Source organism: Thamnophis elegans, chromosome 3 (assembly GCF_009769535.1).
Source record: "Thamnophis elegans isolate rThaEle1 chromosome 3, rThaEle1.pri, whole genome shotgun sequence".
Lineage (NCBI taxonomy): Eukaryota > Metazoa > Chordata > Lepidosauria > Squamata > Colubridae > Thamnophis > Thamnophis elegans.
This window is the reverse complement of record NC_045543.1, coordinates 22,963,016-22,979,861: the sequence shown is the minus strand read 5'-3', so window position 1 is coordinate 22,979,861 and position 16,846 is coordinate 22,963,016. Positions and strand designations below refer to the sequence as shown.

The 16,846-nt window shown below is 38.5% G+C and overlaps 1 protein-coding gene across 1 annotated transcript in view; it reads left to right on the top strand.

Annotated features, from left to right (window-relative positions):
• The first annotated feature begins 361 nt into the window (after positions 1 to 361).
• The window catches only part of ESF1 (ESF1 nucleolar pre-rRNA processing protein homolog), a 34,272-nt gene continuing 17,787 nt past the window's right edge, over positions 362 to 16,846 (top strand). Inside the window, exons 1-8 of the mRNA XM_032213441.1 lie at positions 362 to 451; positions 5,427 to 6,045; positions 6,678 to 7,081; positions 8,178 to 8,291; positions 8,477 to 8,577; positions 11,690 to 11,842; positions 12,889 to 13,003; positions 16,098 to 16,248. Coding sequence (XP_032069332.1) covers positions 5,463 to 6,045; positions 6,678 to 7,081; positions 8,178 to 8,291; positions 8,477 to 8,577; positions 11,690 to 11,842; positions 12,889 to 13,003; positions 16,098 to 16,248 — 1,621 coding nt within the window. The 5' untranslated portion in view covers positions 362 to 451; positions 5,427 to 5,462. The remainder of the gene's footprint in view (positions 452 to 5,426; positions 6,046 to 6,677; positions 7,082 to 8,177; positions 8,292 to 8,476; positions 8,578 to 11,689; positions 11,843 to 12,888; positions 13,004 to 16,097; positions 16,249 to 16,846) is intronic.

The following is a 16,846-nucleotide window of genomic DNA, read 5'->3' as shown; positions in this document are numbered from 1 at the left end:
GTGTTATACAGGAACAGGAATCAAATTACAATTGCATTTCTAAGTCTTTCTATGCTCCAGCATTTCGTGCATAGATGACAGTGCTGATCTCTCCTCAATGATAAATTCATGGATCTGTGTTATAAAAACAAAAATGATAGCGGGATTGAGGAATTTTATTAAGATTCCTATTTTTAAAATGACCCAAAATAGTAGGGAGTGAAATTTCCTTTAACGTAGTTCTTCGAAATAATCAAGAAGTTCAGTCTTCCTCTTTTCTCTCTCTCTCTCTCTCCCCCCTCCCCTTTCTGGTACCTTTACGAAGTTACGTTAATTTTGTCTCTTTCCAGTCGCCGTAGGAAATGACGTAAAATTTCTGCGCACGGAAGTCTTTTCGACCCGTGTGATCAACGCGGGGTCCATATAAGCGAGTGGAAATATTGGTAGATTATCGCGATTGACACGTAATTAAGTAAGTGTGATTTTTTTTTTACTGGGGATCATTACAGGGCTGTGAGATTCACGCGAGGGTTTTTTTCTTTCCTTCTCTGTTCTTTCGAGGCTCAGGTATAGATAATCGGTCCTTGACTTTCATTTCCCTTTGCGTTGCACGTTGTTTGTGCTAAATAATTGTTAAGTGAAAAGTGGGTTCAACTTTGATTCCCGCAACGCGATAAATTAAAATATAGTTGTTTGATGTTAACTAACGAGGAATAACTGCTGTGTTGTTAGATTCTCCATTAAAATATACTAGTACCGGTTATTTCCACGCATGGTACATTGGTTAGGAACCATGAAGGTCCTGTATTCAAATCTCAGTCCTAAGATTTACTACTTGGTTTTGGCCAGTGTTTAAGTTCTGGCCATCCCACAATATATCTGTGGAAGGTAATATGAGAAAGGATCTTAAGTATACTCCTTTGATCTTCTAATTAAAGGATAGCATAGTGTAGCATAGGGACGCAGTGGTTCAGTGGCTAAGACCCTGAGCTTGTCGATCAGAAAGGTCGGTAGTTCAGCTGTTCGAATCCCTAGTGCCATGTAATGGAGTCAGCTCTCATTACTTGTCCCAGCTTCTGCCAACCTATCAGTTCAAAAGCATGTCAGGAACAACTAGTACATATGTGCGAGGGGAACCTTTACCTTTAAGTGTAGCATATACATTGATAAATGCATAGCACATTTATTCAAGTCTGTTAGGTTTAATATGCAAATAAATGGAACCAAAGCCACTTGAATCTTTTTCAATGTTATTTCAATTTATCTGTCTCAACAGAGGTAGATGTAGCATACTACTTAATTCCAAAAGTGCTTTTTTTTTTCAAGAGGCAACTGGATTTTCGTGTTTTTCTTTGAAGAAGTTTTGCTTATCATTCAGGAAGCTTCTTCAGCTTTTGGTTGATTTAGCTCTTGAGCTGAAGAAGCTTCTTGAATGAGAAGCAAAACATCTTCAAAGAAAAACAAGAAAGTCCAGCTGCCTCTTTCGGCGGTGGGGAAAGCACTTTTGGGACAACCATGATCTGGATTATGAGTACCTCCATAGACATACTGCCTAATATCCTTAATTGACCTAAAATGTTGGATGGCTCCAAGGGTGACATATAGTTCCTTATAGGACCTAAATGCTGAATTTATTGCATTCCTAATTTAAAGCATCACAGATATCAGATATCTGTGCGCCTAGAGCACCGTTGGAGGTCCGATAAGTCCGCATCGAACCGAGCAATGATAACCACCTGCACCAGGGAATATACTAGGGCACTTAGGGCAGCTAAAAGATCACATATAGCCTCCCTGGTCGCATCCGCTGAGTCCCGTCCAGCCGCCCTGTTTAGGATAACCCGCTCCCTATTGAACAAAAGGGAGACGGGGGAACCCTTGCAGGGCAGAGCTGAAGAATATGCCCAATTCTTAGCGGACAAAATTGCTCGGTTTCGGACGGACTTGGACTCCACACCTGCAGTTCCAGCCGAGGCACAGGGGGACCAAGTAGAACAGCTCTGGGTTGAGTTTCAGGAAGTTACCCCCGGGGATGTGGACAAGGCCATGAGAGCTGTGAGTTCCTCCACCTGTGTCCTGGATCCGTGTCCCTCATGGCTGGTTTCTAACTGCAGTGAGGTGACACGAGGCTGGATCCAGGCGGTTGTAACCGCCTCCCTTCGGGAGGGGAACTTCCCCGCCGCACTGAAAGCGGCGGTGGTGAGACCCCTCCTGAAGAAACCATCCTTGGATCCAGCTGTCCTTAACAACTATCGCCCGGTCTCCAACCTCCCCTTTCTGGGGAAGGTTGTTGAGAAGGTGGTGGCCTTCCAGCTCCAACGGTCCTTGGAGGAAGCAGACTATCTAGACCCCTTCCAGTCAGGCTTCAGACCCGGTTACAGCACGGAAACCGCTTTGGTCGCATTGATGGATGATCTTTGGAGAGCCAGAGATGAAGGACATCCCTCCATCCTGGTCCTCCTTGACCTCTCAGCGGCTTTCGATACCATCGACCATGGTATCCTTCTGCGACGACTGCGGGAGGTGGGAGTGGGGGGCACCGTGTTACGGTGGTTCTCCTCCTACCTCTCGGACAGGTCGCAGTCGGTGTTAGTGGGAGGGCAGAGATCGTCCCCAAGGCCCCTAAAATATGGGGTGCCGCAGGGTTCGGTCTTATCCCCCCTACTATTTAACATCTACATGAAACCGCTGGGAGAGATCATCCGTAGGCACGGGATCAGATACCATCAATATGCGGACGATACTCAATTGTATCTGTCCGCCCCGTGCCAAATCAATGAAGCGGTTGACGTGATGGACCGGGGGCTTGAAGCCGTCATGGACTGGATGAGGATTAACAAGCTTGTGCTCAACCCGGAAAAGACCGAGTGGCTGTTGTGTTTTCCTCCCAAAGATTTGGCCAATAATCCAACACTCAGGCTGGGGGGTCAAATTTTACACCCCTCAGAGAGGGTCCGCAACTTGGGAGTCCTCCTGGATCCACAGCTGTCATTCGACCATCATATAGCGGCTGTGACCAGGGGGGCATTCGCCCAGGTACGCCTGGTGCGCCAGTTGCGACCCTACCTGAACCGGGAGGCCCTCACAACAGTCACTCGGGCCCTTGTGACCTCTAGGCTGGAATACTGCAACGTGCTCTACATGGGGCTGCCCTTGAGGAGCACCCGGCGACTTCAGCTAGTACAGAACGCAGCCGCGCGAGTGATTGCGGGTGCACCCCGATTCACCCGCATTACACCTATCCTCCGCGAGTTGCGCTGGCTACCTGTCGATCTCCGGATGCGCTTCAAGGTGCTATTGATCACCCATAAAGCCCTACATGGCAGTGGATCTGGATACTTGAGAGACCGCCTTCTGCCAATTACCTCCCTACGACCTATAAGATCCCATAGATTAGGCCTCCTCCGCATTCCATCGGCCAGCCAGTGTCGGCTGGCAACCACAAGGAGGAGGGCCTTCTCAGCAGTAGCCCCGACCCTTTGGAACGAGCTCCCCGTGGAGATTCGTACCCTCTCCACCGTCCAGGCCTTCCGCACTGCCTTGAAGAACTGGCTCGCCCGTCAGGCCTGGGGATAAGGATTTCTACCCCGCCCGAATGTTGTATGCATGTTGCTCATTATTTTATTATGTGTTGTTGTCTCAATGTTGTATTTCCCCTTTCCCTGGTTTTCTGTGAGCCGCCCTGAGTCCCCTCAGGGAAAAGGGCGGCCTACAAATGCAAATAAAACCTCAAACCTCAAACCTCAGATGTGTGAAGATATTTATGTAAAAATTTGTTTGGTTGCATTTATTAATTGAATATATATCTATTACATTTATTAATTGAATATATATCTATTACAAATTTGTAAAGCAATATCCCACTATAATTTGAATTGTATAGAACATAAATTCAATGGATACAGTTACCACATATCTCAGAAAAAATATCTGAAGATTACTGTATTCCGCTGGTTGGCAGTACCAAGGTTCTCCAGGCTTGGGATGGTAGCATTCTGACATTCTATCCAAATTGTAAAAGGATAGTGCTGGGTCAGCAGTCAATACAATAGTTGCATGCATTATTAATTTCAAAATATTTTTCCCAGGCAATAATATTCCATCTTTGAGATGGCATGAATAAAGCAGCAGAAGAGTAAGCCGAAACCACTCACAATTCTTGCATCTTAATTTGCTGTATGGCTTAAAACATGAAAATTAGTAAATCACACTGAAATAAGCATTTCATATTAATATAGCAGCCATTATGGATACTTCAGTTTTCTACTTTTACTTTTTAGGAGACTTTTTTGAAAATTTGGTTTGTATTCCATCTGTCCTATTTCCTGGGGGAAGTGGATCAGCTATGTTCATATACCTTGTGATGATTTCTAAATTAAATTACTACAATTTTATAGAATGTTGAACATTAGAGTGGAAGGAAGAGGATTGAATGTGTTTTCCTATTTACAATATATGCCTCTCTGAAAATCTCTTTATCAAAAATATGTCTTTAGTTTTTATGGAATGAGGCCTTTTAATTTTTTACAACTTTATTAAGTTTCAACAAAAAAATAAAATGTAAGAAAACAGAAAAAAATAGACAAAAAAGATTAAAACTAATTAGCAACATTAGGAGTGAAGAAAAGAAAAAGAAATAGAAAAGGGGTAACTTCCATCTTTCTTCAATGGAGATAAAAATATAAAATACATTAAACTCTTACTCTGAAATTAATAATGCACAATATTTTTATAATCATAAACTATTCTAATATTCAAATTCTAAAATTAAAGTTCTAGTATTTCAGTTTCAAGCAAAACATCTAAAAACAAAGCAAGACAAAGCATTTTCTTAAACCAAAATATTTAATTTCTCCATCTCACCCAATTTCATCAATTTAATCCATTCTTCCATTGTAGGAATTATTCCACAATAGAAGTGTCACTGCTATTGTCATATATAGAAACAAAATTCCATACTTTCTTTTAATTTATTTATTCACTTAATCTCTGGTTTTAATTGTACATTTGTTTTAAGAATTCTCTAAACTAAAGTACATAACTGAGCCCAATATTTCTTGGCTTTGTTATATGTTTACCAAAGATGATAAATATTGCCTTCATATTGATTGAATTTTAACATATATTTGACACTCCCATACATCTTTGATAATTTATCAGATATCAATGATACTTCATCTTATAAAAAATGAATAGGATCTGTATACTAATGGTGAACATGTTATTGCTTAAGATGTATAAACTTTTATTGAAAATTAATATGGAACATGAATGAACATGAAAGACTATATGATTAAATGGGCTAAATCTTTTGGATACAATATAATGTCTGATCAATGGGACAATATGTGGAGTAAGTTTATATTGAATTATAATTTGAAATATTTTAATTTTAGAAGATAGTGTTTCTCATTTTATGATATAATACTTTTTTTCTTTATTTTCAGTTATTCAGGTTTGTTACATTTTTAAAAAAAGCAAGAATGGCATCTAAGAAGGAACTCACGAGTGATAAGCGATTTTCTCGCATCACAAAAGACCCTCGGTTTTGGGAAATGCCAGAAAAGGACCGAAAAATCAAAATTGATTCAAGATTTCGGGCTATGTTTCATGACAAAAAATTCAAGTTGAAATATACTGTGGATAAGCGAGGTCGACCAATTAATCGTACCTCTATGGAGGACATGAAACGTTTTTATGACCTTTCTGATTCAGATTCTGATATTTCAGAGACTGAGAGTAAGCAGACTGAAAAGAAAACAAATAAAAAAAAAGTCAAATCTAAAGGGGGAAGAAACTCCACAAAGTCTTCAGTTGGTAGACAAGCAAGCAAGCAAGCAGATGAGGTTTCATCTGTCTCACAGTCAGATATTTTAAAAAGTGATGATCAAAAAGACAAATCATTTAAACCAGAAAAGGATATAAAAGGGAAAAAAGCAACTAAATCTCACCAAGACCTTGCAATAGCACCCCCAAAGCAAAACAATTGTGATGAAATTTCTAAAGAGACCTTATGTAAAAAATCTTCAAAGAAGACTGTAAAAGAAAAAGCAATGGAAAAATACAGTAAGTAAAATAATTCAGGCCATTGAAAAGTGAATAAGGTTGGTTGAACATACTATAATTGTCATTTGCATCTGGTTTATTGCTCCTTGGATGGGGGAGTTGCCAGAATCTCCCTGTGATTTATAGCTAATGAATTTGAAACCACCCAAGACACACAATATGCTTCTTTTAAATCTTTAAGCTAGCTGACAGCCTTCATGTTATTATGGAACCATAGTATTCCATTAAGCATAGTTTAAGAAAACAGTGCTCTGGTTTGTACCACCCACATGATTTAATACTGGTGGCTTCTCAGATTTGTAACATGCCTGGTTCCAGTGAAGAGAGTAGCCACTGTCCCCCCTCCTTCCCAAAAAATTGCTGGGTAAATATATCTGCGATAGTACCCTCACATTTGGAATGAAGCATTGAATATAGTGATCTTAATGGTGTTATTAAGATATTGGCTCTCATCCTGCTTTATTGTAATTCTGGTGTTTATTTTATTGTCATACTTGATTTCTGGTGGAATATTTTGGCTTAAGGCACTAAACTGTAGCATGGGAAATAAGAAAGATTATTGTCATAAATTCTTTTGCAGAATAATTACCATGCAAGTATATGAAATGTCTTGTTGGCTTTCTTTAATTTAGCAAATGATTTCTCTGCCAGCCATGTTAAGGAAGCATATCTGAAAAATAAATGTTGTACAATTGAAGAGAGTTCTAATTTGCAAGAATCAAAAAGCAGTGAGGAAAGTGAAGAGGAAGATAAATTAGAAGATAGTAGTGATCTACAAGAAGAAAGTGATTTGGGAGATGATGGAGCAATAAGAGAGGAAAGCAATTCAGAAGATGATGAAGAAGAATCAATGAATGAAAGTCAAACAGAGGATGATGAGAGTGACAGTGGGCCAGATTTGGCTAGGGGGAAAGGTAATCTTGAAACCAGCTCTGAGGATGAAGAGGAAGATGATTTCTTGGAGATGTTTCCCAAAGATCCGGAAGTTATTCATGAATGGGGAGAACTGGGGAAAGATGCCCCACAAGCAGATCAGGTAAGGTTAATAATTCAATAAGCAATCTGTGCTTCTTTAGGATGTTGGGTTGAATCAACTATGAGTAGTCAATGAATAGAGATGCTGGATTACACCAATAACATTTGAAGGACTACTGGTTTCTTGCCCTATTTAATGGATTTTAAGGGACAACTATTTTAATATGCTATTTCATCGCTATTTGCAATATCCAAAATACTTTTTTTTTCTTCCGTTCAATCATATCCAGTTCTCAGAGACTGCCTGGACAAATCCCTGCAGTTTTCTTGGCAAGATTTTTCAGAAATGCTTTGCCCTTGCTTGCTTGCTTTCTAGAGCTTAGGAAGATACTATGCACCATTTCTCTTGCACCTGGAAGATTCCACATGATTAGTGTACACAGTAAAAGTCCAAATAGAACTTCATATGTGAGATGATTTGTACATGAAGCCTATTACAGTCCAGTCTCTCAGCCTGCATGATATTTACAGCTGGTACAACCTGCCACTTCTAGGTACCATTACATCTGCTCACCCAACTAATTTGGGTTATCTATCAAATAATTTCCTCTGGGTATATTAAGGAAGCAATCTTTGCATAGAGGAAACATTTTCTCAGTCTGTAAATTGGGTGGAGAGAAAATGAATCTTCCACTATTGCCCCAAGACGCTTGGATATATAGCATGAATATCATGCAATGTATCTCAAATCTTTACAGTTATTTTATTCCGTTTGCCTGCCAGAGGCACCGCAGGCCGATCCTTTGCTATTTCCAGGCTGGGCCGGTGGGCCAGATTTAAGCACCCTGTAGCTAGATACAGCGCACAGGCCTTGAGTTTGACACCCCTGTTTTAAGGAGTGACTTCAGCTGACAGATGAGATTTATAGTTCTTCAATTATGTGCTTGGTTGAGAGAGCGGAGTTAAGCTCTGATTTTAAGATTTCCATCTTCTACTCTTGTTCCATGCAAGACATTTTGTAGCTTTCCAATTAAACACTGTTTCCCCCTGCTAGATACAAAACTACATTTACATTTTGAATTTTGAATGATAGGCCTGACCGTAATGTTTCTGTGCATCATATTATTCTATTACAAATTACTTTTTTTTTTATGCAGGTCACGCACAGACTGGCAGTTTGTAACATGGATTGGGATCGCCTGAAAGCGAAGGACCTACTGGCTTTGCTTAACTCATTTACACCCAAAGGTGGTGTTATTTTTTCTGTAAAGGTAAGCATTTGCAATAAATACCTATTGAGGTATCAGGAACAGTCAGGGAAATAAATGCCTTGTCCTCATTTTGGAGATTAGGAAAAGTTTTGAAAATAGCACTTTTTTCTTTCCTTTGACGGGGGCTGTATTATCCCAATCAGAGAGGGAAAGAAATATCTTTTTTTTTTTTTGTTACTCTTTAGATTTACCCTTCAGAGTTTGGAAAACAGAGAATGAAAGAAGAAAAACTAAAAGGCCCTGCAGAACTGTTAAGCCTTCCACAAAATGTCACAGAAAAAGACAGGTATTTCATGTTGAATTTTGGATGATTCTTTGCATACCCTTTTCTCTATGCATTAAGTGCCTGGGTATCTTTTACATAGTCCATAAGGATTTGATCCAGAGTTGCTTTAATCTCCCTCCCTCCTTCCCCCCCTTCCCTCTTCCTAAATAGACTTTGGAAAATTCTGGGCAAAACTAATTAGCACTCAGGGCAGTGCTTTTAATTGTGACTCCTGAGCAAATGTTGTAATAATGGAATAAGAAGAAAGCTTACCTTTCTGTTAAAGAATGGAAGGCATAGAGTAGCAGTAATCAATTGAAATAACATGCCTAGCAAAATGAATCCATCATTTATTTTTTTTAAAAAGAAAAACAGTTTTACAAACGGCAAGTATGTGAAAGCCCATGGTAGTTGCTCAGCGAATGCAAATGGTGAAGGATTTGGAACAGGTAAGAAGAAATAGTTTTGAACATAGTGCATGGTTCTGTAGAATTTGCTTCCAACAGATATAATTATATCAACTTGGTTGGCTTTAAAAGTGATTAGATAAATTCAGTGTAAAATAAGGCTACTAATGGCAATATTCATGATAATTAAGCCCAGTATTGGTACCATAGATCTTTCAATGTTACTGGAAACTTGAGTGAGTAGGTGCAGTTGATGATATGGTTCTGCTTGTTTGCTTCCTAGTTGTGTTCTCAGAAATTTGGGTTAAACAACTGAGAGTATCATTAATTAGAATAAAGGAGGAGTTGCATTTTGTTTATTTGAGTGACAAACATTTCTACGAAGAGTAGATGGGAGGGAGTGTAATGTGAAAAAAGTATGTGTATTCCACCAGCTTACAAATACTTTCAATCTGCGTGTAACAGTTGCCATACAAGACTCTGGTACCATCATTTTTATTCATGTTACAATTGAATCATTGATTGTAAACTTTTTTTTTAAATGTGTACTAAAACACCATTGGTTTCTGTAGTGTAATGAACACTTGTTTCTAACGAAGTGCACTCACCACTGAGTTAGGAGCTTAATTCTTTTTTCTTTTAATTTTTATTTAAAACAAAAATGTATTTCCGAAAAAGATATTACTTACAAATTGACAGATAATTACTGAAGTTATACAATTAACATTCAATTAACATTAATAAAAGATCCTAAGCAGAGTGAATTGATTAGTTTTCAATATTGATTTTACAATAGTAGTACAAATTTTTAGCTTCATGCCAAATCACTATGTTGTTATTTATAAATATTGAGCAACGACAACAAAACAACCCCTGTAAAAAAAGGGTAAATGTTTAATTTCTGACCTCTTCCTTTATACTATATAGACAATTTGCAATACCTATTGGCATAGACTTAGAAGACTGTAAGTGCTTTTGTTTACCGTGTTGCAAAATATATAATTTATGATGTTTAAATTTAAATTTCTGTTTTGTGTGTGTGTGTGTATGTGTGTGTCTTTTTTCTAAGCTTTCCATCGTTTGTCCTTATAGCCATAGGCATGCATTTTAATAAATTATGGTATATTTTTGTCCTCTGAATGTATCCTTGAAGCTGCAGTTACAAGCTGAATGGTCTCATTTCTGAAATAACTGGAATTTTGCATGATGTGTTCCACCACTAGGTGGAATCTTTCTCCAATATATAGAGGCTTTCTAATTTATTGGTATTGGTATATGTGACTATTCGGTAATAAAATGGAAAAGTTGTGTGGGGTGAGAGGTTTGATTTTTTTTTTATTTGTTCATTGCTTCTACTAGTACCCATCCTGATTTCTAAGTTTAGAATGCAGCATTGCAGGCTAATCCTGCTGACTGCTGACTGCCTGCAATTTGGCAGTTCAAACCAGACCAGCTCAAGGTTGACTCAGCCTTCCATCCTTCCAAGGTGGGTAAAATGAGGACTCAGAATGTCGAGGGCAATAGGCTGACTCTGTGAACTGCTTAGGGAAGGCTGTAAAGCACTATGAAGCAGCATATAAGTCTGTGTTATTGCTATCAGATGATATCAATGGTAGCCACTTTCCATTTTTAGGTTGTAAGTTAAAGTATAAGTCGAAGTGTAATGAACAAAAATGCAGTGTATTAATATTTATTATTTCATTATATATTCATAAAAAATATTTAATAGCCACACAACTCACTAGGCAGCTTACAGAAATAAAAGCCCATTGCAAAACCCAATAAACCCCCACCCTTCTGGTCAGAACAGTCAAACCAACCAATTGACCAACTCCATGTCTCCCTGGCCAATCCCACTGGCCAAACCATGTCTTCAGGGCCTTTCAAAAGAGTGTCAAGATGGGTCCCAGTCTTTTTTCCACAGGGATGATGGTCCATAGAAAGGGAGCTACTACAGAGAAAGCCTTTTTAGTCCCCACTAGATGAACCTTCTTAGGAGAGGAGACTTGTAACATCTCCTGCTTCCCTACTCTGGTGGGTCAAGTAGATGTAACTGGGGAAAGATTCAAATTACCTGGCCCCAGGCCATGTATGGCTTTAAATATGACAAGCAGCATCTTGCATTTGCTCCTAGGACAAATCAATGTAGATCCTACAAAAAAGGTGAAACGTGTGGAAATTTAGACTTGCACAAAAGCATGCAGGTCACTGCCTATAAATAAATGTAGAAAAGATGGATCCATGGCTGAGATTCAAAGAGGGTTGTTAATAGTTCAGATTATTTCGTGTATCACCGAATTTGTATGTCTCAGACAGCAGCTGCTTTTGAAAATGATGGGCTTTTTAAAAGGTATGACTTAGGGAATACTATTCAAAGGAAGAATGTGGAGGGAAATCCTTTGGGTGATTGTAAGTTGCAGATAAATTGACTCTCTATATTCCAAAATACAAATAAGAGGACTACTAAATAGATGCATAGTATTTAAGCTACAGAAATGTTGCAAATTCTTCACATCCCTGCAAATACCAAGAGAGTTAGGAATATTTATTATCATCATGATTTAATCCTAGCTAATGCTTTTTCCCTTTTAAACTGGAAATTAGATGCTAGTTGCTAGATGTATATTGCTTCTTGCTGCCTCTTTTTCTAATATTTATTATATATTTATATATCAAACTTATTAACCGCCCATCTATCTCACACTTATTTTTCTCATTCCTTGTAGCATTTATAAGGAGAAATTGAGAGACTATCAATTCAAACGCCTGAAATATTTCTATGCAGTGGTTGACTGTGACTCCTCTGAAACAGCCAATAAAATATATGAAGAGTGCGACGGACTGGAATTTGAAAGCAGCTATTCTTTTGTGGACTTGAGGTACCGTATATTTATTTTTAAGAACTAGTTTGGTGTGACCAACTTCCAATTATCTTTCTCATGACCAAGCAAGAAGAATGTGACAGTTTGCTTTCAGGACTTTGATTGTAACCTGGGTCCTCACCTACAGAAATATATTTAATTTCCTCATGTTTTCTTGATGTTCTGACCAAACTCAATTTGATACGTGTGTCTCAAATCCATGTAAAACGCTAAATATTTGGTATGGTTGCTACCTGTGCTTTAAAGCAGTTTATCCAAGCTGGCAGTTAAGACACAACACTTGCAATTCCTGCTTATTGGGTATGGTGGCTAGGGAGCACTTGAACTATGATTAGGCATAACAGGAGGGCTGCAAAAAGCTATAAAAAGGGATAGTTAAAGACATCCTGTTGATATGATACATTAATCTTCTGGATTAATGTATGGATTGAAAAGTAGTTGCCCATATTCTTTTGCAGTTTCTGAGTATTCCATTGGATTTTCAGCTTCTTAACAGAAGATGCCTATTAGAAATTGATATTTGATGAAACTAAATTCTTTAAAAAACAAAACGAATAGGATTAATGTGTGGTAATGCAATAGCAATGAAGAACTCACTGCCAGTCTCTAGGTTTAAGCTGTTTCCTCTTTCGCTGAATTGGAGTCCTTTGGAGAAGAAAACCTGGAATCTGGCAGGTGGTCAGAATTGTCCCCCAGATTAAATGTTTTTAGCATTAATGATAGGATCAGATTATTATGAATTCATTATTATAATGATAGGATTGCTGCAAATGATAAAAATCACTGGATAATACTTGCTGCCCAATGTGCTCTGCCCAGGATATGATGATGATGATCATCATCATCATAGGATCAGTATCATTTTTCAGTTCCTGCTCTTGAGAAAAGGGCTAACACTTTCAGTTTGTCATTCGCCCTTCTCTTTTTCAGTCATTGCTTTTTTCACAGCTAATACTAGTTTAAAACCAGGCCTATCAATTTTGTTCCTTTGAGGTATTTCAATAGCTATTTAAATAATGAGCTATTTTCTTCTGGCTCCTAAGATTTATTCCAGATGATGTGACATTTGATGAGGAGCCAAAGGACATGGCCTCTGAAGTGGACGTGGCTGCTTATAAACCAAAGTACTTCACATCCTCTGCTGTGGCAACATCAAAGGTACCTTAACAATGTTTTTATAGCTATTTAAAATTTTGTTTAGCTTTGTGTGCTTCATTTGTAAATATAGCAATGGTCAGAGTGTAGCTGGAAGGGGAAAACAACCCATATGTGTTGATACAATATAAATTGTTCTTGCAAAAGAGGCCCCTTCCTCTGCTTTTCTTGGAGAGGATAGTAGTAATTATATAATTAAATAATAGGGCAGCAGTTTATTATAATTCTGATTTTATGAAGACATCACACGAGCTGTACATTGCTTATTTTTTTGTAATTTAAGGACTGCCTTTGAAAGCCAAGTAAAAAAAGTCTAAAAAGTACAGGTTGTGATTCTAAGGGGAGGGGGGGTGTCCATTCTATTGTAACAATTCACAAAGAGCAATAACTTGATTAAATGTATCTCTGTTTCTCTATCACTATGTACAGGTAGTCCTTGACTTACGACCATATGTGAGCCTCATATTCTTGTTGATAAGTTGTTAAATTAATTTTGCCCCATTTCACGACCTTTCTTACCACAGTTGTTAAATGAGTCGCTGCAGTTGCTAAGTTATAATAGAGTTGTTAAGTGAATCTAGCTTTCCCCATTGATTTTGCTTGTGGGAAGGTCACCAAAGGTGATCAGACTACACTGGGATACTGCAACCGTTATAAATAGGAGTCAATCTTAAGTGTGAAAAAGATTCATAAGTCACTTTTCAGTGCCATTGTTCATTAAATGAACTGTTGTAAGTTGAGGATACCTGAATATTTGAACAAGGAGTTCAGTCTATGGGAATTGAAAATTCCAAAGCCCCCGTTTCTCCGTTTCCTTCCACAATAACTTTGTTCTATAAAGATGGTCTCTGCATGGTATTTGTGGATTCCTTTGTTTAATGGAGTTTCACATGGCTCACAGCTTATCCCGTGGGATGCACAATAATTGAAGCAGCAACAGTAGCAGCAGCAGTAGCAAATTTATTGAAGAGACAACCTAACCGCGATGAAGCTTGCACAACTTATGCTTGCACAAAAGACATCCTGCCTTTTTGGGACACATGAAATAACAGAAAGCCACTCAGGCTTGTGCAACCCACTGATGAATGAAAATCTTTACCTGATTATTGAGATCTGGTCTCTGTTAAGTTCCGATAAATTGTACTGTATATACCAAGACTACTTGTATTTCCTTTTTAGTATTTTTTTCCAATTAGTGGTAGAATAGTGGAGCATTTTTTTTTAATGTGACAAGCCATGGATTCATTGCCTTAGTTTTCAGTCCAATGAATCTGTGATGGAATCTTCGGTTCTCTGGGTAGAGAGCAGTTCCCATCCTTTCCTATCATTGGCCACCATGGGGCTTAATTTGAGAAATTCTGTCTCAAATTATAAATTACAAATGAACCACCTATCAATAGCTGCAAGGCTGATATTAGAAGAACCTGAATGTTTAATTTAAAAATGGAAGCTTGTTTTCAAACTTCGTCCTTTGGACTGAAATAAACGAATGCATGTAGTTATTATGTGAAAACACTCCATAACAGGAAATACTTTGAACAAACCTTTCTGTGATTTAGTCTGTTGTTCTAGTAACCAGCTTCTTACCTGTCTCCAATGATCATAGGCACTGTTTCATTTCAGTCCCAGTTAATGTTATTTTAATAAGGCCCCAGTGACTAAAATATTCCAATATCTTGTTAAATCCGAGGAAAGGAAAATAAGAAGGATGAAGTAATATGTGCAGTTGCTGGCCATCTTCTCTCACTAGTATTAGTTGATGTATTCCATCCAAAGTTAGAGCTGCTCTGACAACCTATAAGGAAAGGCTGACATAACTTTCCCACTTTGGCTCTTTCGATTGCTGTTCTTTTTTTTCTTTTCTTTTCGTTTTACGACCTTGAATCCCTTGCTTTGGTCAGGACAGCTGAATGGAGCTGAGTGTTTATTGACCAATGCCCTTCCTAACACCTACACGAAGATTAAACATTTGTCGCTGCCTAGGATTGAACTCTCAACTTTCCAAGGAGGGAGGCGAGCATCTTCATCTCTAGGCCACTGTGCCACTCACAGATTTCTATTTCTTACTCAATGCATTTTGTTTCAGTAATATTCAGTAATATTCCGCCAGTGCTTGAAGGTAGGACTTTTTGCCGGATTCTCTTTGGTTGTAAATTACAGTTCTTAGCACTACAGCGGAATATCTTATGACCCCGAATTGCAACTGGCATTTGTATGATGATTTCTTTGGAATAAGCAAGCATGCCTATAAATTGTGACTAGAATTTATATAAGGTGGTAAAACAATATGTGCATGTCTTGGTTTTCGCTCAGCATGTTGCGCAAGCTTAGCCATTGTAATTGATGGCTTCATATTGTAGGAAGTTAAAACCCATCCCTCTCCTAGAAAAATGAAATATCCTAGGAAATATTGAAAAGGCAGAATATTATATTTCCCTGGATGTGAAAAGGGAGAAACCTGTTTTAAAGACAAAGTAGCTACCTGCAACTTCCTGTCCACCCCCTTTGTCAATGGGCCATTAAGATGCCCAAGCCGGTCCCTTTACATAATAAAGAGTTCTCCACTTCAGCTCCAGGGTGATGGGACTAAGGCATGATTAGCCTTTACCCACATGCATCTGAGAACTCAACCAAACTTGGATTCAAAACACAGCCTAGAGAGTTGCCCCTGCATGGCCCCATGGGAGTCTGACAACCAATCAGAATGTATTTCTTACACAGGAACAGGAAACAGAGAGGTGGGGCTGAACAGATTATAAAAAGCCCAGCAAGCCCCTTCCTCGGCCCTTCTCTTCTTCCTCACCCAACATTGAAGCATGTGATCACCTTTTTTGTTCAGGACTTAAGCGATGTGATCCTGTCCACTATTAAACCATCTTTCCAAGCAGCCTCCATGTCTTTTTCCCCACTTGGAGATGAACCCAGAAGGACATTTCTTTCAACAATATCATGTGAGGAAATATTCACTTGAGGTTCATCCAGTAAACTATTGTTAAGCAAAGTTGTTGACAGAAGTGCAGGAGCCAATTTTTATGCGATTTTCCAATGCATCTTTACAATAATAAGTTGCAGCATATTTATCTTGTCTATTGGTAAGGTAGACATTACGTGGGATGAGACGGATCAAGAAAGGGTGACTTCCCTGAGCAAAAATTTTAAAAAAGATGAACTTCTGGACATGGACTTCCAAGCTTATTTAGCCTCATCAAGTGAAGAAGAGGAGGAGGAGGAGGATGAAAAAGAAAAAGGTATTGCTAACTAAGCAGTTTAGGATGTTAAAACAATATTGCACTAACAATTTTCATGATCTTTATTAAAAGTTACTAATGGATCAATTACATTTTTTCTCAATCAAACATTCAGTTCTTTTTTTAAAAAAAATGTCCTCCTCACCAGCACCCATACTGTACCCAATTAGGAGCCCCATTTAAAACTTTTGAGGCACAAGCGTTGTGTAGTTGCTATGGAAAACCATATTATTTACTGTGTGAATAAACCTGTACAAGCTTCTGATTTACAGCCCCCCCCCCCCCAATTATTTCATGGACATAAGGAGAGGGGAATTGTTCTCTTTCACTTTAAAGGAAACTACAGAGCCTTATGATGTCTGAACTCAGTTCTATCAAAATGTATAATGAAAAGTAGGCCTTTGGCTTACTACCACAATTGAGTCCAAAAACTTGGTTAGATTAGATTAGATTTAGTTTATTTGTATGCCGCCCTTCTCCGGGAGGGACTCAGGGCAGCGAACAACTCAAAGGAGGAAAAAGGGAAACATAGAACACAATACAAGTAGTTAAAATAGCCAAGAATCACACTACCACACAGGTCGAGAGGGGTGGGGAA